The 23307-nt window shown below is 36.3% G+C and overlaps 1 protein-coding gene across 2 annotated transcripts; it reads right to left on the reverse strand.

Moving 5' to 3' along the window:
- Positions 1-497: 497 nt before the first annotated feature.
- ca10b (carbonic anhydrase Xb) lies at positions 498-23061 on the reverse strand. Of its 2 annotated transcripts, XM_079873595.1 has the most exons (10): positions 22458-23048; positions 20246-20320; positions 12298-12440; positions 8020-8205; positions 5934-6029; positions 2989-3061; positions 2336-2490; positions 1420-1591; positions 1210-1232; positions 1138-1179 (listed from the first exon to the last, which is right to left on the reverse strand). In XM_079873595.1, the coding sequence occupies exons 1-9, from the start codon at positions 22513-22515 to the stop codon at positions 1210-1212; spliced, it is 981 nt and encodes a 326-aa protein (XP_079729721.1). In that variant the 5' UTR covers positions 22516-23048; the 3' UTR covers positions 1138-1179. The 2 variants fall into 2 exon arrangements, with proteins under 2 accessions (XP_079729720.1, XP_079729721.1); XM_079873594.1 differs by having other exon boundaries at positions 498-1232; positions 22458-23061.
- Between the last annotated feature and the right edge of the window lie 246 nt (positions 23062-23307).

The following is a 23307-nucleotide window of genomic DNA, read 5'->3' on the forward strand; positions in this document are numbered from 1 at the left end:
TGCTGAACTAAAACTAATAAATTTAGCCTTGGTGAAACTTTCTTCTGTGGAAACTAATGGACTTTTTTCTATAACATTTAAAAAATCTTACCAACCGAAAAACTTTTGAATGGTGGTGTATATCATCAAAACCTTCAATATTTTTTGCAGTAAAATCAATGTGACCAATTTTAAAATTTTGTCAGATTTATAGCAGTAAAATCAATGTGACCAATTTTTAAATGTTATTCTCTTTTAAATTTCTCATATTTGTACATTTATGATTGAGACATAATTATCACATAGCTAAATATTAAGTGTAAATATAAGCATCTCAGTTTAGATTATACATTTATATTTACTGAAAAATGTACATTTAGATGTAAAAGATTGCATTTAAAGATAAACCATTCAAGTACAAACAAATAAGACATTTGAAAATGCGCTATTTAAATGCTTATTTCATTAAACCCAACAAAATAGGGCAGTTTTTGTTACTAAATCTGAACAGATTGGTCAGTTCTCTGTTACACACTTTATTGCACATTCCTCACCCTATTAATATTCATTAAATCCATTACATAACACGATATGAAACTTTCCCTTCTGAGCACCATGTCAACATATATTATAATTCACAAATATTCAACAGACTCAATTATGCATTATTTTGATTGCCAATCCATCAGCATCAACTTTGCAGCTTCGTGACACGGCGGATTCAAAAACGTCATTAAAAAAGTAAAGAGAAACATTCACCACGACCACTTCAAAGATTTATTGGGCAGATATCACTCAATTCATGTAGCACTGTAAACACTTACGTAGAGAAGGCAACATGCTCAAAATAGACCAAGGTATAGGCTTGAAATCCTTTTGTTTGCCTGGTGTCAAAGTAAAGTCTCAAAGTCTCAAGGTATTTTTTCATTCGCTGCAACAAGTCTTGAACGCACCTGCTGTTCGGATGCAAACAACGAGAGCAGACGGTTCCTCGAGAGTTAGCCGAAGACCCAGTGTCACTGAAAACCAGTCCTGTCTGATTGAATGGTCAAAGCATTGCTTTCAATGTCTTTGATATACATATATAGTTATAAACATGTAGAAAAGTAATTTGATATATTTTTACTGAAGAGTCCTCTGTCTCACTGACAAAATTCATCCCGCAGAATGTATCCCATCTTCCTCTGTCCATTGGCCACATTTCTGAAGTAACTAAACCACAGCACGCCTTTATTTCAGAAGCCATTCATTCACTGAAAAGAGAAGCAGAAAATGTGCTGTCAGATAACGTTCTTTGTGTAACATGCCACTTATTCACAAAGACAAATGTTTCATTTCCATCTGTTTCAGGAGCAATGATGGTAAGCGTCTAATTAGAGTGCTCAGCTTTATCGCATGCGGCAGAGCCTGCATATGTTATTGATGTGGTGTGACACAGACCTCTGTACTGCGGCCTCAGCACACGGTTGTTAGGACAGTCCCGTCTCTGACTGAAGTTGATGTTGGTGCGGATGCAGCGTTGGTGCAGTGGCTGGGTCGGCCGCATGTTGTCACCCATACTGAGGAAGATCTGAGACGGCTGGTTTTGACTGAGGAGACGAAGAGACTGCATCTGAAGAGATATTGGAAAGGCAATTAAGATGTTAATATGGGCTATATTCAATATAATATAATATATTTTTAAATAATACTTTTATTCAACAAAGATGCATTAAATGGATCAAAAGTGAAAGTAAAAAAAAAAAAAAAAAAACAATATATGTATATTTCTATTTCAAATAAATGCTGTTCTTTTGAACTTTCCATTCAGAATCATGGAAAAAGAATCATTGTTTGCACAAAAATATTAAGCAGCACCAGTGTTTTCAACATTGATAATAAGAAATGTTTCTTGAGCAGCAAATCCCATATTATAATGATTTCTGAAGGATCATGTGACACTGAAGACTGGAGTAATGATGCTGAAAATTCAGCTTTAACATCCAAGGAATAAATTACATTTGAAAATATATTCAAATAGAAAACAGTCATTTTTAATAGTAATAGTATTTCACAATATTACTGTTTTACTGTATTTTTGATCAAATAAATGCAGCTTTAGTGAGCAGAAGAGACTTCTTTCAAAAACATTAAAAAGTGTACAAAAAAAAGTGTATAAAGTTTTAAAAATAAACAGTGTGTATATAATTTGACCTCATACTGAAAGAAATTAAGCAAACAATTATTAATGCACAACAAGAACCAGTTTTCAAACTGTCAAGAAATTAAATAAATTAAATAAAAGTAAATTGTAATTACTTATCCTTGAAATTTGAAATATAATATAAAAAATATTTTAGAGTTTTCAACATGTCACCTCTATCTGTGAGATGTAAATTGGCCTATTCATTAATATCCAGGTGGCTGTCTCAAGGCACGGTGGAATAGTTATCGACCCTTCATATGTGATAAAGCGGGAGGTTTCGGGATACAGTTCCTCAATATCGAGCCCCATCAGTAAGTATGCATCATCTGAAAGACATTTACAAAACAAGCGATGGGCTGAGATGAATAAAACACACTTACAAGATATCTAGACACATTCCTACAGGACAATACATGATATTATCATATCACTATTATTATTTTGTTCTGATGGCAATGCTGACAGAATAAAATATCACTTCTTATTCAAGACCACCAGGTGGTAATACAAAGCCAAGTTTGTTTTCCCTGTCTTTTTTCAATAAGAGTTATGGTCTTCTACGCAGAAGCAATATTTCACATTCAGACTGTGGAAGCCGTTCGATTTAATAATATTGCTGGAGGCAGTTTTCAATCAAATGTAATTTAATGTTAACAATAGTAACATAAATTCAATTTAATGTTAATACAATTCATTTAAATTTAAATTGAATGTTAATAATAACCAGCTTTAAAAATGAAAAAGTGTAAAAAAAAAAGAAAAAAGAGCACCCCCGGCTCCGCTGACATTAGTGACGAAGTACATGGGTATTTGTGGGCACTTACGTTTATATGTAATCCTTGTAATGGTCTCTCTGCTCAGCATACGGTTTAGAAATACATTTGTAGGCTCTGAAATCTGAAGAGTCAGATATCAAAGAAAACATTTAAAACCAGATTTCTGCAGCTTTTTCTGATGAAAAGGCAGAGTTTCATAAAACATGGTTTTGTTCAGTACATTAATCACAAATGACATGAGCCTTAACTTACTGCTGAGATATTTCATTACGGCTTCACCATATCACAAGCATAATCAATAATAGTCTAGTAGAATTTATTCTAGGGGCATCTGGACGTGTGTTTTTTTTTCCCATATACTGAAGATGAATGGCTTTCATCCATGTGCCTTCATTAGTAGCAGAATGGTGGAGATTCCCCGACATCACGATCACTGCAAAGCTAGATGAAAGTGAACGGGGTGGAGGAGGCTGCAATACTGCAACACCTTCATCTGAACTGTGGCAGTTCTGCCCCAATTTACACAGAAGTCACGATTCAAAGCATCAGGGAGGCGACTCCTGCTGCAATCTGCGAGTCTTACGTCATGCTGTGTGATGAGGTTAAATGCCGAGGAATCTCCACCATTATCTCACTTTAGTTTGGAGGAGAAAAGTGTTAAATAAACACAAATCAAGACAAGACTGAATGGCTTTTTGTAAAGACGAATTCGTTAACTAAATTTGAATGTAAAACATGGCATTTCACATGTCTTGGTAATATTCTAAGAAAACATGGAATTCATTTCCACTGTTATGCTGATGACACTCAGTTATATATTTCATCACGACCAGATGAAAACGCTAAATTATCTAAATTGACAGAGTGTGTTAAAGATATAAAATACTGGATGACGTGTAATTTTCTGCTATTAAATTCAGATAAAATGGAGGTATTACTTATTGGTCCAAAAAACTGCCCACAAAACCTCTTGCAATACAACTTTAATTTAGAAGGATGTCCTGTTACTTTATCCACTACAGTAAAAGACCTGGGTGTTATACTAGACCGCAACTTCAAGAAAATATGATCATATAACACCGATTTTATCATCACTGCATTGGTTACCTATTAAGTTCCGTATCAATTACAAGGTATTGCTACTGACCTATAAAGTCCTAAATGGTTTAGCTCCAGTCTATTTAACGGATCTTCTATCGCCCTATAATCCAATCGCGCTCTTTAAGATCACTAAATTCGAGGCTTATGGTCATTCCTAGGATATCTAAGTCCACTAAAGGAGGGAGGGCGTTTTCACATTTAGCTCCTAAACTCTGGAATAGTCTTCCAGATACTGTTCGAGGTTCAGACTCACTGTCCCAGTTTAAAACTAGATTAAAGACGCATCTCTTTAGCCAAGCATTCACATAATGATTACCTTTTATACTACAGTTAAATCGGATCAAATGCATTAATATTATGAACAGCAGCTATGCTAATTATCTCCCATCTGCTTTTCTGTTGTTATCTCGGGACGCTAGTATCGATACTAATATCAACATTGGCCAAAAGTGTTTTTCAAAAACTACTGATCCCACCTTAAAGCAACTGAACGCCAGTGGGCGGGGCCTATGATGCGATGATGCTGATGTACATTGACTTACAATGGCTGCCGCATACACATCTACCATGAGACCGTAGGATGTTCCATTTAGTCATTTTAGGCTTCAGAAGGGTGCTCAAGAGTGCCCCCTTAGAAGTTTATATGCGCCCTCCTCAATGCGCACTTTGTTTTACCGAGCCCGCACTGAAGTGAGCTCCACAACAGACTTCTTCCTGACAGTCAAAGCGGCGCTACGTCACGAAAGTGCACTCAGAGGAAGACCGAGAGTGTTTAGGGTGCCATATGGGACAGGGCCTTATTTCAAATAAGCCTGCTCTAAAAAAAATAGATTAGTGGTTCAATCCCATTCTCCCTTTTCCCAGCATGCACTTGGGCATGAATAATTAATATGGTTTGACCACTTGCCAGTTTTATTTACACTGTTGTTGTTAATTTTGTAATCATGCGTGTGAAGTCAAACAGAAATCAAGCACTTTACTCTCCATGACATATAAATGTCTCCTAAAAAATATAATATTAAACAATTTAATGTAATAAATAAAACAGATTTCATAGAGCTCCTTTTAAGTTGACTTTATAAACCTTATTTTTACTTTCTTAACATAGTTAACATAGGAATAATAGGTAAATAAAAAAAGTTTTACTTTACGTTTCACTATTACTAAATCTTTTGCAGTGCACTTTCCAAGCACAGAATGCATTTGCCAAGGCAATACTGATGAATAACAATGAATAAATGATTTGAATAAAACAATAAAAAGCTTTTAGTGATTATGTTTTATCCTGGCAGTCAATTAGAAAATCTTTTTCTGGCCTTGTGCACCAAGAATGCACATTTTTGCCCAAGAGAATTGTTATCAGAAAAGTATTTTATTTATTTTGCGCCCATCAAAAATATGATTCTCATTTGTCATTGAGTATTGTCATTTATTTTTAAATAATTTAGATTTAGATTAGTTTGTTCCCTTGAAGCAACATGAGCAACATGAGCAACATGGATGCATAATATGAAACAATGGGGACCGAATACTGGAGATTTTTATATTTGCTGAACTTTTGAGAAGAAAAACAGATTAAAAGCTCATCTAAGAGCAAATTCTATTCGATTATTATATGTTAAATTTCCAGTATTCATTAAAGGTAACATTGCTTTAATAATAGGGCATGGAAAATTTCAATGAATAAAATTACTACATTATATAATGCTTAAAAATACCAAACCATTATGTTAGAACTTTTATGGCATTTTGATTCATGTACATTAATATTTGGCCTGATCTGTTAAGTGTACTGTATATAATGTTTGCTAAAGATTAATGGAGTTTAATAAGACTGATTATGAAGTGTCTCCTTTCCACTGTATACATTTAAAGCAACTGAGTCTACTAACCTTCATGAAGATAGAAACAACTGCAATTCCATTAGGACTCCTGGCGGCATCACTGTAATTTAAATACAAATCCTGATTATAATGGATGAGTTGCACCTGCAAAAAGAAAAAAACGAAGAAGTGTGACTTCCAGTAAGACACTAACAAACACCTGCTAGGTGAAAGTGTACATGGAGCCAAACCATTGTGACTGTATGACTGCCTGCAATCTAATTTCAAAACAGCCATTATCCATAAAATATGCCCATAAATGATGTGTATATAACACCATATCTCCATTAACTTCCTTTATGTCAGCTTGTAATCTCATGTGACTCTGTAATGAGGGTCAGTACATTAATCCAAATAAATATTTTGCTGTGTGTTGTGTATAAATTGTTAATGAATAGTTAATGGGAACATTATGAAGCTCCTTTATGCTTCTCCATCCTGCTTTATTGTTCTTTCAGCGCAGCTCAATGAAAGCAGAGAGATGGAAGCCAGGAAATCTGCTGCTTAATTTTCAGTGGCTCAAAATTGCATTGGAACTCATTAGAAAATATGCTTCAGTCATCAGTTATAATGAGCTTGCTTGTCAGCTTCAGAATGAAGTTGTTGGAAAGCTGCTACCCATATAACCTCATTTGGATTAGGAAAATGAAGAGAAGCTGCTGACTTCAGTGAAATCAGAGGTGAGGTGAGGATCACAGAGGGACGCACATCTTTGCGCCAAGATAAAGTGTAAACATTTCAACTCATTCCAATTATTTGATATATCTGGCACAAATTGATGTTCTTGACAGTTTGAAAACTGTCTGTTGTTGTGCACTAATAATTGTTTGCTCTCTTTCAGTATTAAACTATATACACACTGTTTTTTTTAAAAACTTTATGGACTTTATTCTACTTTTACACTTTTTTAATGTTTCTGAAAACATAGAACAAACATTTATTAGTATTATTGTTGTGGAATGTGGAAAACAGTTGTGTACAATTTTTTCAAGGTTGTTCAAAAGAACAGCATTTATCTGAAATAGAAAGCTTTTCTTACATAATAAACGTCTTCATTGTCACTTTTGATCAATTTAATCCATCTTTTCAGATTAAAAGTATTAATTTCTTTCCCAAAAACAATAACGGCTGTATGTTACAAAAGCTTCCTATTTCAGATAAATGCTGTTCTTTTGAACTTTCTATTCATCAAAGAACTGTTTTCAACATTGATAATAATAATAATAAATGTTTCTTTGGCAGCAAATCATCATATTAGAATGATTTCTGAAGGATCATGTGACACTGAAGACTGGAGTAATGATACTGAAAATTCAGCTTTGATCACAAGGATAAAGTACATTTAAAAATATATTCAAATAAAAAATATATATATTTGTGCATTGGTTGGCATAAGAGATTTATTTTAAAAACATTAAAAAATCTTCCAGATAGTGTATGCATTGCATTTTTTATATATTTTTGAATAGATTAATAGACTCAGACAAAAATTAGTGTCAAGAACTAGGCTCCACAAAAGCTTTAAGCAGCACATGATGGATGTGGACCGTCTGTACTCAGCCTGTTTTTCCTCACTATAAACATGTACATTTAAAGCACATTACCAATTCATATCCTGTGACTGTGCAAACTGGAAGATGACTCATTGCTTTATGTTTTTATTTAGCCTGTTCTTACAGCAAAATCACTTCCATAAACCTGATTTTTGCCCTTAATCCTGCATATAAAAGACTTTATTAATGCAAACTCAGAGACACCGCTCAAAGCACACATTTTCAGAGAAATCAAAAATTTATCACTCTAGTGAAAATTGCAACAATTGATTTGGCTTTGGAAAATTTCTTTGATCTGCTCAAATGATATCTCATTGTCTTATTCTGTTTCATGTTGTAATGTTGTCGAAGAGAAGGAGATTTTTTCATTTCTAGTGTAAAACTAATTTGATAAAAGGGACTAATTTCACAATTTTGCCTACTCCATTAACTTCAGTGCCAGTACTTCAAGGGTCTGTCACGCGCATCCAGACGTTTGAAGGAAGACAGGTTTAATTGAATCCCACAGAAGTGATGTATTTCCAGGCTCTATGTTGGCTCACCTCTCCAGGGAAGGCCTGGCCGTTGAGCAGGTGCTCTGAGCCCCGGCTGTCCTCGCTGCCAAAGTGAAGCCGGATCTCCTCCAGCCTGTAGCTGTAGCTCAGCGGCCCGCCAGAGATGTTCACCAGGTGTGACTTGTCTGGGCGCAGGGACACGTGTCGGCCCGTGTTATACATCGTTCCACTGACCTGAAAAAATAATAAACATGTCTGGATCAGACATTCTTATTTCTGACTTTTTATGATAAAACAATATTAAGTGATTCCATGTTTACATTTGGGAGGACAAAGGTGAAGCCGTTTTCACCTGGCTAGGCTAAAAGGAATTACATGCACTGTTTGACATTGTGCCTCCCGTACAGGGAATTCCTGGAAAAATATGCACTAACACAATGAACACATTAGTTAGTTCTGATGGACCGAGGTTTTTCCAGGTAAACCTGGTTGACAGGTGCAACTGCTGAGGTAGGAATTATGTAGAAAATGCATCTGAGCTGAAAGACGAAAGCCTATAAATGGAAAACAACAATGGAATATTTTGCCTTTACTTGTTGGTAACTTTGCTAGTTATGATTACTAATTGAGACCAAAATGTGTCTTATGGCGCCCTAGTGATCAGAACATCTTTGTAAACAGCTGTGAGAGTGTTCGTGAAAGTATCCTAATGGGAGATTTCAAACTATAGTCGCCTCATTTGTGATCTAGAGACAGTTTTAGAAGTGCTGATCACTCAGGGACTTGAGAATGAGCGATACATTTAGCCTGACGTTTCATAGGATAAATTCTGAGCAAGAGGTAATTACGATCACTTTGAACTGTGGCTCTGAACTAATTTAGAATAAATTATGAACTGAACTATAATACTAGGAATGACACTCATGATTCACAGCATTAATCATAACTGTCCACCGAAACACAGAAGACCGTGGAAACCCGTTTCCAACTCTGACCCTTTTTCCTCATAATTGCAATTTTATTTCACATAATTGAGTGACTTTATATCTCACAACTGTGACTTTATCTCAGTTGTCACTTTATTTCTCACAACTGCAACTTTATATCTCACATTTGTGCCTGTTTCTTATAATTGTGACTTTATTTCCTGTAATTGCGACTTTATATAATCACAACTGCCACTTTATTTCTCACCAACATTATTTTAGTTATATTTATATACTATTATAGAATTAGATTATTTTTATATTTTTTTATTTGAGTAATCTTGTTATGTTCTTTTGTAATTTTTATTCGTTTTTTTCAATATTTCTATTTAGCTTCAATTTATATTTATTTCAGTTTTAGTTTTAGTAATTGTAGTACTTCAACTTAAATGTATTTTATTTCAGTTAGTTAAAAACTGAAAAAAAAAAATTTAGTTTAAAATGTTCACCTAATATTTATATTCCAGCTTTTTTCAATTAACAAAAATAACTTTTAAAGGGATAGTTCGGCCAAAAATGATATTAAACCCATGATTTACTCACCCTCAAGCCGTTCGAGATGCATATGTCAATCATTTTTCAGACGAACACATTTTCAGTTATTTTAGAAAATGTCTTAGATCTTTCAGTGGTTATAATGTCAAGTTATGGGGTCCACCTCCTTCAAGTCCCAAAAATGTGCATGCATCCTTCAGAAAAGTGACCCATCCGGCTCCAGGGGGATAAACGAAGGCCTTCTGAGGGTAATCTGTGCGGTTTTGTCGTAAAAATTTACATATTTAAAACTTTATAAATGAAAATAACCGGCTTCCGGCAACGGTCGGCGCGCGTTCACGGGAGATGGATGCCGGCGTATGACGTAGGACGTAGCGTAGGAAGCGTCGTGACGTAGAACGAAAGTTTTCAACGCCAGAGAGCAGAGCAAAACAAAACTCCACTCAGGATTTCCATGAAGAGTTATTTGCTTTCGCTATACTCGACCGTTGCCGGAAGCCAGTTATTTTCATTTATAAAGTTTTAAATATGTATATTTTTACGACAAAACCGCACAGATTACCCACAGAAGGCCTTCGTTTATCCCCCTGGAGCCGGATGGATTACTTTTGTGAAGGATGCATGCACATTTTTGGGACTTGAAGGAGGTGGACCCCATAACTTGACATTATGGAGCTGGTAAGTCCCGCCCCTTCCGCTAACCCCACTGGACCTCTAGGTTGAAAAATTGTCAATGCAAGTGAATGTGAGAAAATAATTATTTTCTGGTCCCGTTTGAATTTTGCCATGAATGTGAACATATGTTGTCTGTGAATTTTTAATATAATGTTTCGTGTAAAGAATGCTACAATTTAGCGGGTAGAAGTTTTATACGGTTAGACTTTGTGTGAGAGCACTTTGTGGACTACAACTCTTCGCTGCTTTCGACGCGAATCTGAAGAAAGAACAGCCCATTTGGTTTGAATGGTGACATCTGGGTACAAAACACACAGGCATCTCGATCTGTCTCCATAGATTATCGCAGCATTAGCACCGTGATTTGACAAGTGGAGGGAAAATGTGTTATGGGGTGACATCACATAGGCGACATGTAGTCTTTCTCGTTATGTCTTTTCCACAACTGCTAGCCAAAGAATCATACAATATACTGTCAAACACGTAACATGAAAAATTATATAAAAAATTCACAGACAACATATGTTCACATTCATGGCACAATTCAAACGGGACCAGAAAATAATTATTTTCTCACATTTACTTGCATTGACGATTTTTCAACTAGAGGTCCACTCGGGGTTTTACGGATGGGCGGGACTTACCAGCTCTATAACCACTGAAAGATCCAAGACATTTTCTAAAATAACTGGAAATGTGTTCGTCTGAAAAATGATTGACATGTGCATCTCGAACGGCTTGAGGGTGAGTAAATCATGGGTTTAATATCATTTTTGGCCGAACTATCTTTATCTTCTAACTACCCTTTAATAGTTTTAGTTAACAATAACAACACTGTATTTCACAGGTGTGACTATATTATATTCATAGATCACAATTACCTGAAAAAGAACAAAATAAATAAATAAGATATTTCCATTCAGTAACTTAAGAATGAATGAGCGCCTTTTCTATGTAAAAGAGACCATAAACTTTTCCATTACAGCCTACAGTTTTCATGCATAAATTCCATTATTTAACAGCCCTCTGGTTACCAATGCCACAAACCAATCAAACTGACTTGAATTCATGGAGAACATTTAGGTCTCCAAAGGAATTTTCTCTAGGAATAACATCAACTCCCTACATATAGAGCGCAGTCATAACAAGCTCAAAGGGGAAGTGCATACATAAATGTAATTGGGTCTCTTGAAATAAGAGCAGAAAAACCTCCAGAGGAAAACAACAGCACACTTTTATTCCGGGTTCTTGACTAAGTCTAGGGCACTAATGTATTATTGAGAGAAGATGAACTAGGGTATATTATCCATAAGCACAACCTCTTGGAGCTTCACTGGAGAATTCTTCGGTGACAGGCCCTGTCAGCACAGATGGTGAGCTTGCCTAATCTCCCCCAGCAGATGCACAACAGCATTAATCATACAACAGGATGTTAAATGAGGAATTAACTCCTTCCTTTCCCTCCTGCTCTATGGAATAAATCCACCCCTTTGCACTCAAGATCTGACAACAACCGCCTGAATCCCTTTAGAGGTCAGAGTGATATCTGATGTATACCAACCATCAATAATCAAACGCTGCATTTGTGTCTGGTAAATGAGTTTAGTCACACTAATCTGCTGACCGACTGCAGGTGCACTTCACTGAAAGCAAATGGCAAGCAATTTTGCACGCCGTAGAGAATTAGCGATCTCATTAGAGCACCACTGTAACAAACTAACAGTAGTGGAGCATTAGCCATCTTCAAAGGTTTCATTTGGAAGGCTTTACTATTATGCTTGGCAAAAAATAATTGAAGATCTGCTTCAATGGCCAATAGAGGTATATAAAAAAGTCACTCAATTAATTAAGATTCAGCAACAAACCAAATCGCTAGCTGTCTAAACAACAGCCATAGAAGTAAATACAGGATTTGACAAATGGACCGTTAAGCTGGGGTTATGCCGTGTGACCCGGTCTTGTCAAAATTCCAGTGAATTATGGGACAGTGTTCTAAACTGAATAATGCGTCACCGTACATCTTCTACCAGTTTAAATAATGTGAAAAAAAGCTACTATATGATTAAACAGATAGTATAGAAAGGATTATGCTGCAACTGTCAATCACAGTGTCAGTGTTATTTTAAGAAAATACGATCAAGAGCCTTCCAGTATCCTTTCTTGTACTTACCTTACGTTGCCCTGCATTGAGTCGTAGTGGGTTGAGGAAGGGGTCAAAAATCATTCGACTGGTTTCGATGTTGACAGGCGACTGTCTCTTCCCAATCGCGCACAGGTTCCAGGCAGTGTTAACTAATCCCCAGAAAGATGGCACTAGTAAAATATAAACAGAAAAAGTGAAGTTTAGAGCATTTGCTTTAAATTTCAGGAAGAGATTGTTGCGTTTGCCGTTTTGTAATGGGTCATGATCTCTTTGGGATTATCTCAAATTGCTCATCCCAAATTTCCTCCGTTAGCCCCATCCATGGTGTAGATGTTGTTTTTGAGTTTGGATCTAGTGGTTGATATCCTTTGAGACAACATTTTGACAAGCAATCAATTTTACCACTTAATTACCAGGCGCAGTGCCGGTTCTCTTTTGAGCTCATGATTGTGCATCCAAATAAGAGAACTGCATGTTAATGCGATTCGCTTCGCAAAAACAAACTCAAAAAAAAAGAAAAAAAGAAACACAGATGGAATTAGTCACATTAGACACACAGCCAAAGGACATACTTGACCTTATATGATTAATTTATTTTCTGAGATGTTTAACAGTCTTTAAACAGTAAACAACTTTATTGCTGATTGGAATGAGATTTTTATTAGTGCACTGAACCTCAAACCTCATATTTGTTGTTTTGAGAATTAATATGACAGATCAAGGGAGGAGCCCAACACCTAGGAAGTCCCTGGGCCCTATTTTAACAATCTAAGCGCATGGTCTAAAGCGCAGGGCGCAAGTGCACTTAGGGAGTGTCCGAATCCACTTTTGCTAGTTTAACAACGCGAAAAATGGTCAGTGCGCGCGGCGCATGGTCTAAAAGAGCTGTCCCTATTCTCTTAATGAGTACTGGGTATGTTTTGGGCGTAACATGCAAAAAAACAATCACTCTCTTCTCCCATTCCCTTTAAGAGCCAGTTGTGCTCACGCCATGGCGGATTGCTATTTACATGGCGGAATTTACGAGTGGAAAGACTGAACGTGTCTCCAGAGCGCAAACGGATTTGCTCGTGTGCGAGGTTAAAGCGCGCAAACAGACCCTCTATGGGGCAAGCCGGATTCCACCATATCTTTATTTACACAATAATAATATTTTACATTGTAATCCTTTTATTTTTAATATTTTGGATAGTTTGTGTGCTGCTGCGCGTCCCTGTGTGTTTAATAATAAGAGTGTACGTGCGTTGTGGACGCGCCTATTGGCGCACATTACTAACGCGCTCTTTAAATAAAAAAAAAAAATACTGGGCCATTGACTTTAGACCAGGTTTCAGTTGGTCAATGGCGCAGTTTATTTCAGTTGCCTCAAAATAGCAACGCGCCAACAATGCGCCAGAACACACCTTGTTTTCAAGCCAGCACGCCCATGGGCGCACAAATGGGCGCAAATGCATTATTTAAACAACATGGCGCAGGACGTGAAAATGATAACTGTGTCGGGCTGAAACTAGCAAAAAACACTTGTGCCGCATTGCATCGCATTGCACCAGGTGTATGATAGGGCCCCCTGTCTTTAAAAGGATCTATAAGCTAAAAATAAAAGTTCTGACATGATTGTGTGTATTTTTGAACCATCCCTTTAACTGAATCCAGTATGAGGTTAGTGGCAGGAGCGCGAGCGCAGATGATAATGTGACCCTGACCTCCACACTGGCCACGTCAAACTCATTAGATCACCAAGAGCTTGGATGCTTCAATGCAAAGAGTATCAACTTTTGTCCCCATAGGCTAAGATTATAAACAGATTTATCCAGCATGAACAAGTGATCCCCGACCTGATTTCCTCTCATCCTGCCTGGCTCTGCAGGAGTGAAACCGGACTGATGTGTTGTATTATTAAATCAGAATGAGTAAATGCATTAGATACAAAGATTACACCATACTAGGAAGCTGTGTTCCTTCAAATGCATGCTATTTACGCGCTATCCGTGTATTTTCAGCATTTCTTTGTACAGTGACCTAAATAAATGATTGTACCCAAAACTGTGATCTAACTAAGGTGTAATCCTGCTTTTGTTTGGGATCCTAACAGCCACTGAGCTCATTAGGTGGAATTTTTTTTCTTTTTTCACTTCTCACTTTCACTCTCTGTGCTTTCTTAAATGTCAAGGACAGACATAATATGCAACTGCTTATAAAACTGAAGGAGGAACGAGTTAGAAATGTGTGCTTATTTAAAAGTAGACTCAGCTCAGCCCAAAATTCTAAAGCCAGGTTGTCGGACACACAAGTTGTATCATCTTGATCTTGAACTGGAAAATAGAGAGATACAAAAACTGTAAATATGAACATATTCATACATTTAATTTTTTTTTTTTTTTTTTTTTTTAATTCTATAATATTTTGTCTATAATAAACATTAAAAACGAATAACTATTTTTAAAAAGTACATTTAGGCATCACAACATCATAATGTACATTTGATGATATTCAATTTGAGATTTGTTAAGATTACATTTTATGCTATTATCTAAATGTAAAAAAAAAAAGAAATCAAATTTGAACAATTAAGTATCCAATATCATCCATTATACAGTATGTCCAGTATAGACTGATTTTAAAATATTTTAAAATATCTGATACTGGTATGGTAAAGATAGGCTATATCATGCAGTCTTTTTTAAAAAAAGAGAGGCAACTCTATAACATACCATGCATTCAAAAAATAAAAATCAACAGCAGCAGCCTGAGTTTATGTTTAAGGTCCTGTTGAGTGTGTTGGTATTTTTTAGCTGAACACTCTCTGAATCCATTGTTAAGGTCAGCTGAGCGTTTTGAGCTCTGGTGCTAACAGTCTGTCATATCCAGAGTGATATAGTGATTTTGCTGTAGCAATTGATGAGTGGTAGACAGATGGCACCCTCATCCTCATGGATCTGTGCCAGATTTGGCTTTGGGTTCAATACATTAATGAGAACTCTGTCAAAGTGCTTTTTAGGTATGACAGGGGACAAATACATCAACTGAACAGTGTACAGTACAGTACAATGCAAGGCGCTGAGGTTACATCATACTGAAAGCTGCATAAAGTCTTCAATATGGAAGAAGCACATTCATTTTAATGTTACAAATATGTATTTTTACATATTCTCTTGGCTTTACATGTTTCTGCAACTGAAGATTCTTTTAGCAGTGCAGTTTTCCAGATGAAGAGAAAGACGTTAAATCGTTTTGCTTTGCTTACACAATGTTTGTTTATAGCCCTGAGCACAAGAGCTGATGGGAGATAGCTGAACATATACATTTAATCACAGTATAATGGTGAACTGCTTCTTTGGTTTCGCTAGTAGCAAACAAAAGCAATCACATGAAACGTCAGCCCAACACTTAATTATTGTTTATTTTTTAAATGTTAAAAGCAAGCAAAAGCTTTCCACTTTATATTGTTGACTTTTTGAAGGAAGTATTTGATCATTTATCTGATCAAAAACAGAGAGAAAAACAGGAACATTGTGAAATACCACCATTTCAAAATAATGGTTTTCTATTTAGACATTTTAAATTGTAATTTATTTTTTGTGATGGCAAAGCTGCTCAAAAGTTCAGCATCATTTCTCCAGTCTTCAGAGTCACGTGATCCTTCAGAAATCATTCTAATATGCTGAATGCACACACACTGTCTCTGGTTTTGCTTGTGAAATATAACACATGTTGTTTTTTTGTGCAAGTGAGACATGTTTTCACCATGCATTTCAAAAGGAGAACATCTCATAGCAGCTTCAGCATATAACCCTCAGGAGAACAGAAGAGATGTTCTCAAGCAATTAACAATGTAAGAACTTTCTGCCACAGCTGTAAGCATATAATGAGAGTGTGCCAAAAACAGGACAGAAATATTCATTCATGAATATGCACACATTAAAGAGAAGTTTATATCTCACAAGAGATTACACACTGAAAATAGCCAATGCATGTCAATCATGAGACTTTTTGGAGTATCACATTTAACTGATAAGACAAAATTATAAAATGGAACAGTGAAAAGGAAAATTATAAACTCAAATTAGTCTCTCAAACATCTTAAAATGAAACTGGCCCTTTTTAATTGTACGATACGAAAGCAAATTTGTGTGGCTGACATTGACTGAGCGTAACATTTTATTCCTGTTGTAACTATGATATCAATCATAAATGTACTTAAAGCTGATGTGTGTAATCTTTTTAGTGTTAAATACTTCCTCCTATTGAATATGCAGAGACAGCTAAGGAAGCCAATTTGTAAGGTTGATTTAGCTAAAAAGTGTAAACACTGTTTCTATTGTGCTTTCAAAGCATTTCCTTTTTTTGAGCATCTGACCACAACAATCCAGCAACAGTGGCTCAACCAATGACGTGCGCTTGGGGGCGGGGTGATCTGTTTGCCTGACCAATGGCAGAGAAGGGGAGTGTTTGGAAAACCTGTTTTGAAAAAAAATAATATTGTTTCCATTTTATTTAATGGTGCAGAAATGACACACACTTCCCCTATGAAGTACAACTTCAACTTCACTTCACAACTATGCCTGATATTGTACAATAACATCAGATTTAACCGTAACTGATATATTCTTTGACAACTGAACAAGTGTCACAAGCGCTTAAGGCAAACACTAAAGTTTAAAAGATTACTACTAACCCGTTGCCTTTAGCATTTGGACAAGCAAAAGAGTGTTTTACTTGTGAGGACTGTCTTGAGATGAATCCGACATGCTCGGGGAAACGGATGGTATTTGCTCTTTGAATGCTTTCTCGTCCTATTTCTTTCATAGTCCCTTTTTAAGTCTCAAGGACATTTAAGCAATATAAATCCAGAGAGTTTTTCTCCCTTGCAGAACGCTTAATAAAGAGGTAAATTTATGTGCAATGCATATATTTATGAGTTGCTATAGGGCTTACTTGATATCCCTTACAACCATGATTGATGCTGCACTGCTGCAAGTAGTGTCCTTGCAAGTAGATCTAGCATAACTTTTTTTTTTAAATATAAAAGACCCTTCTTTGTGAATAAGTAGGAATTGTATGGATCTGTCCCCTATAGATAGCTTCTTTTTTAAGCATACTAAATAGTGTTCAAAGGGTTCAGCTCCTTTGCTGGTTACATACATTACTGACTGACTACATAATGAAGTACTTCGAATAAAACTCATAAAGTGTCTCAGACCTCTGCTTCAATAGTCAGCATTAATCAGTTGAGACCACAAGCTGTAAAAATAGATTAAGCTATAACCAGGCCCACACGGGATCAGCGCCCGCAGAACAAGATGTGCGGAGAATTAATTCATCCAGTGTTCTACGCCTGCGTGTTCAACTATATTCTATATGATTAGATTATTAGTACATTTTACAATGTTTAAATCCAAATTCTACAGATCAGAAAATGCTAATTAAAAAAAGTCACAAGACTATACACTTCTATTCAAAAGTTTTTAAATGTCTCATTTGCTCACCAAGTCTACATTTATTTAATTAAAAGCACAGTAAAACTGTAATGTTGTAAAACAATTTAAATGTTTCTGTTTAAATATAGTTTTAAAATGCAATTTATGTCTGTTGTGTCAAAGCTGAATTTGCAGCATCATTACTCCAGTCTTTGGTGTCACATGATCATTAAGAAATCATTAAAATTTGTAACATTTCTTATTATTAATGTTGAAATTGGTTGTGCTGCTTAATACTTTTGTGGAAACCGTGATATATTTTTTGAGTAGAAAATCAGAAGAACAGTAGTCTGTTTATTTGAAATAGAATATTTTTGTAACAATTTAAGTGTTTTTAATGAATATTTGCCAAATAAATGTACTTTAAAAACCAGTGTCTGGGTAACGCATAACAAGTAATGCGAGCTACGTTTTCAGTAGGGATGTGCCCGAAGCCTAAATCCGAATTCAGAAAGGCACAGAAAATGAGTAACGCATTCTACGGGGCCCCTAAAAGTTAGGCTTGCTGTGGTTGTTGGTTACATTACATTGCATCAGATTTTACTTCTCACGTGAAGATAGTAAGGAGAAAAGACTGACAGGGTGGACGATTTGGTGTGAAACAGATCCTGAGTGTCATTGACCAATATCTTATCTTGTAAAATGTGTGGTCAGTACCGCCGCTCCCTATATAAGAGTGATCGCAAATTTGAAAGTGAAAGTAAAAAGCGTGGGCATTCAAAAGCCATTTCAATACCCCGCATATTGATAGCAGCTCCTTGACACCTGCAAATTATAAAGTAAAATGGTGTATCAATTCATTCCGTTATTTCTTTCATAACATAGTTGAGAATCATCTTTATACAAATTTTGGTTAAAAAAAATCCTGAAACCCCAAAATGTATTGGTGATTGAAAAAAAATCTCATTGTTTTTGCCTATACATATAATTTCATGTCATTTGATTTTTTAAACAACTTAGTCCTGGCGTCCACTACAGAGGACATAGCATAACGTATGAATAAAATATTATTTTTCAAAAATGTTTTTTTACCATTTGTTTATTGTGCTCTAAACAATGTGATGACATGGAAAAAAACTAAATTCAAAAAAAAAAAAAATTTCTGGGTCTCAGGAGGATATACAACATAATTACCCAAATATAATTGCGAAAGAACGCAAAAGCATATTTTTTTCTTCCATCTCATATTTTTTTCACATTACCATGTCCCTTTAGGGGCTTTCCGAACATAGCATTTGTCTTCGGCCACATCCCTAGCAACAAAATAGCTTACTTTTTCAAATAAGTAGCGAAGTTAGACTAATTGTGAGCATGCATTTACTCATCTCATTTGCACAAAAACAGATTCAGTATTCTTCAAAATGAATAAAAACAGTGAATTGCAAACTCGGAATATTACGCAAACCTGCAATAATTAAATAGGCTTAATTACACAAATATACTTTACGCATTTTTTATCTCACTTTATTAACTAATGTCTTTCCTGGTGACCTTCAATGATCCAATTCAACCATTTAAGCAAAAATTACTTTAGATAAACATCACATTTGTGTTTTTTTTTTAAGTTTTTTTTATTGCAGATGAAAGAGTGTTTTGCTTGAGCTGCGCTCTCTTCTGTACAGGAGTGAATTCGCATTTCCTTCAGCTTTTTAGTGTGAAAGGGCCTTTAAATTTGCCAAAATAAAACTTTTTTTGTTATTTAAATACAAGCAAGAAAACCCAGCCCAGGTGAGAAAATGGCACACATTACTTTCCATAAAAAGTAACTAAGTAATGCAATTAGTTACTTTTTGTACTATTTAAAAGTAACTTTCCCCCACAGTTTAAAACTGTAGGCTACATAAAACAAAGATTGTTGGAGTATGTTTTACAAGAAAAGTCTTTGTCTTTCTATATACAATACAAATTTCTCGTTTAATTCAGTGTATTGCTGTTTCTTTGTACTTATTAGTAAAATGTACTTATTTCTGAGAGCAAATGGTTTCAAAGTAAATCCTACAGCATTTTTTTATTTATTTAAAAAAAAACAGCTTGGGTGAGTGTCTGGGAAACTTGTTTGAAACAATCATTGTTTTTGCACACAATTCCGTTTGGTGATTACACATTTCAGCTTTCAAGTTCACTTTTAAAATAACCTCTATTTTGCACGTATATCATTTAACAACCTTAAAGGTATCAGGCTAACTAATCTAGTGAAATGTAAGCACTATAAACTCCCCATTTAATCTCCCAATTATGATGCAGCAATTGCAAAGTAAATACCGTTCATACTGTTTGTGTGAAATCCACCTCCTTCACACCGTGTTAACATACATTAAAAGTGTGAATCAAACAGAATAAAATATTAATTGGCATCCTGAAGTTTTATGTGCTATAAGTCAACACACAAAGCCTCTGCAGATCTTGCGAGTCTTAGTGTGGCAAGCAGCATGACTCTTGACAAGACACATTATGCATACTCTCACACTGTTTTCTTTTCTTTCTTTTGAAAGGCTTACCTGGTATAAAGCTCCCTTGGACAAGATCTTTGTATGCCCACCAACCATCGTGCAGCTTTGATGACACTGGCTGTGCTGCGGGAAAAGAAGAGATTCACACATCACTCACCCACGGCTCTTTGAAAATACAGTCACACCTGTAATAGACCCCAACTCCCCATGGAGAGAAGTTTCTGCTGTCAAATAACATGACGAAGATGTCTCTAATGCTACAAGGCACATTTAAAGTCTTTTTGAGGCAAAACTCGACACATCCCCCCCACCCCCCCAAAAAAAAATGTAGCATGCAAATTTATAACGTAAATATTTGCCAATAGCACCGCTTATTTGCAAGAAGAATAAAAAAGACATTTGTGAAATGACGACAGATGCATCCTGGATCCTCTGCTCTGGGCCCTGTCGGAGGAGCTGGAAAGTAGGTCACAGAGCCAGCAGACTCCAGCATTCTGAATTCACTCTGTTATCTCACATCACTATTCCCCTCACCTCTCTCCCTCTGGCTTCAGGCTGCAGCTTGCATCATATCCACTGCCAAGTCAAGCACTCAAGGCTGCTCTTTAATACACCACACCACAGCTCTGCTCTCAAGCCAGGTTACTTTGATGTGCCCGTCATGAACGGGGGGGAGGACTGGAGCCCAATTTTCTTCCACCCCAATTTCTTGACATCTGTATCTGAGATATGAGAAGCTTGTGCACTTTCACTTATGTGGCTCGTAGGAAGCTGCCATTTTCTGGGGCTACGGTATCTAGAAGCATCGAGAGCCACGGATTTGCTGTAAGTACAGGTGCTGAGATTCATACACCGAGAGATCTGCGAAATGCTGACACTCGATTGAGCCCGGCTACCCATTTATCCTCTCTGCTGTGTGAGGCTCCCTGTGAGATATTGGACTAAACATAAAAAGGCTTGTGTATTATTTTACACCGCACGTTTTTTTTTGACACGCCTGAGTCACTTTGATATTATTGGCTGGAATAAGGAAAATAATCCTCATGCATTTAACCAGGTGGCTTGATTTTGATTTTCCTCACACTCTGAGCCGACTGACCTCAAATCACACGTCAGCTTCCTTTCAAACACACATTACGGGCTTTTCTGTAGAAAACTTTCATGCATATTTCTTGCTCTTTGAAGATCTAACTTGTGTCTGTTTTTTTTTTATAGATGCCCATCCCCAGGAGGAAGGATGACGTCAAACTAAGAATTGCCAAAACAAACTGGGTACTTCACTAGTGCAGAAGAACATAAGAACACCATAGACTCTAGATGAGCTTTACTCTGAGGATCATGCCTCACTGACAGCCTTTCCGCATTGATTTTTTAATACTCATGTTTGTCTTGTGTCCCTTTTTATGTCTTTCTTTTTTGTTTCATAGCAGTGAAAATCCTTTTATAGTGTTTAATATAACAATAATATGTTTGTACTCATTAGAGAAAGATCACATTTGAGAAAAGTATGACAATGATGAAAAGGATTGAGAACCGAAAACAAAGCAGTTGAGACCAGTGTAAGATGGTTTGCTGGTCTCCCAGACTGGTCAAACACATCTGTTGGCTGATTTTTAAAAGGGTTTCGGCACTTTTTGGCTGATTAGTCTGGCAGATCACCTGAATCACCTGAAGACCAACTCGGCCAGGCTGGGAAGCCATTTTAAACCACATTAAAATCCAGCAAACTATCTTAATCTGGTTTAAGACAATATTCTTCGAATCCCTGGTCATTCTTTTCTCAAAACCTATGTTGTTGTTGTTGTTTTTAACAAGGAATACAAGAAAACATAGCTATGCAGGAAATTACATTTTTGGGAAGCAATTTTCCCCCCTCCAAATCCCTGATGTTCCATTTAAAATCTGTTCATTTTTGAAATGACGACCTTGTTGGGGGAAAAAAAATACACAAGCTAAAACCAGCCTATCTGGTCTCACAGTCTGGTCAAACTGTTCTACTGGTTTTAGAAGGTAGACCAACATAAGACCATCATTTTTTTTTTCTTCAGCAGGACAGTCAGTAAACAATCGCTTCAGACAGTAAATATTCAGCAGTTTGTTATGAGAAAAAGAAAAAAACACACATTCATTGTAATAATTATGTAGCTTTGGATGTTAATGCATTGCCAGCATTATGAAAATTTTGCTATAGTCTATTAACATCAGAGCTTCCAGCATCTTAAGCATCATGAGAGTGAGTTTTCATATGTGAACAGTTTACCTTCTACAAAGATGACATTAACGTTGAGAATCAGAATAAACTCCCAAACGTGCGGCATTCTTCATTTAGTCCATCAGGTAATAATTAACTTGATAACACTTGGTCAAAGTCTGAAGCGTCATTCCCAGCGAGCGACGCTGACTTGCGCGCTCCCGTCACTCTCAAATATGATGAACATCGTCCTCTCCAAAAGATGCGACCCTCCGCGCAGATTTACTTTGAAATTTACTAAACGATAGACCACTTGACAGTTCACAGCGTAGAAACTTGAAAGTCCAGACACCGACCTCTCGGCTGGTATCGCGAAAACCAAATTAGACCAAACCAATATCTTTATTTATCCTTGTTTGTGCTGTTAGGTTAGTCGTGGATGGTGTTTGCGGCGTTACCTGACAGAGCGCGCGGATCTGAGGTTTAGCGCGTGCTAATCCCCCTGCAGGCGGGGCTCGCGCTCCCGTGACGCTCGCTTGCGAATGCGGTTAGTTTTGACATCTATTCAAACTCTAATGCAATTACTTTCCTGCTGGTGTGAGGCTTAACAGGATTAGAAATGATCACATTCCTGTTCATTACTTACAAAATTAGCAACATGAGCGCGTATTAAAGAAAAAAACATGCAATCCTTGTCTTTTATTAAGCTATCACTTTATTTGTAGATTTGAGAGCTAATTAATGCACACGTTTAAAAAAAACATTCTTTAGCTGCGTAGATTTACAGGTCTGTTGACATGAGAGCACAGGGTCTATTTTCAACAAATTAACGTTTACGTTATGTAGGCTAAACAACATCCACGTATTTATTAAAACGTTTTAAACAAATAAATCACTGTTAAAAAAAATCCACAAATTT

The sequence above is a fragment of the Squalius cephalus genome (assembly GCF_949319135.1).
Source record: "Squalius cephalus genome assembly, chromosome: 1".
In the NCBI taxonomy this organism is placed as follows: domain Eukaryota; kingdom Metazoa; phylum Chordata; class Actinopteri; order Cypriniformes; family Leuciscidae; genus Squalius; species Squalius cephalus.

Excerpts from the sequence above, each read along its gene's own strand:
- ca10b (XM_079873594.1), bottom strand. The coding sequence starts at position 22,515 with ATGCCGCACGTTTGGGAGTTTATTCTGATTCTCAACGTTAATGTCATC. Across the intron at positions 8,206-12,297 it reads TCAATGCAGGGCAACGTAAG|GTCAGTGGAACGATGTATAA; the intron begins GTAAGTACAAGA and ends TTATTTTTTCAG. Across the intron at positions 2,491-2,988 it reads TACAAGGATTACATATAAAC|ATGATGCATACTTACTGATG; the intron begins GTAAGTGCCCAC and ends AATGTCTTTCAG.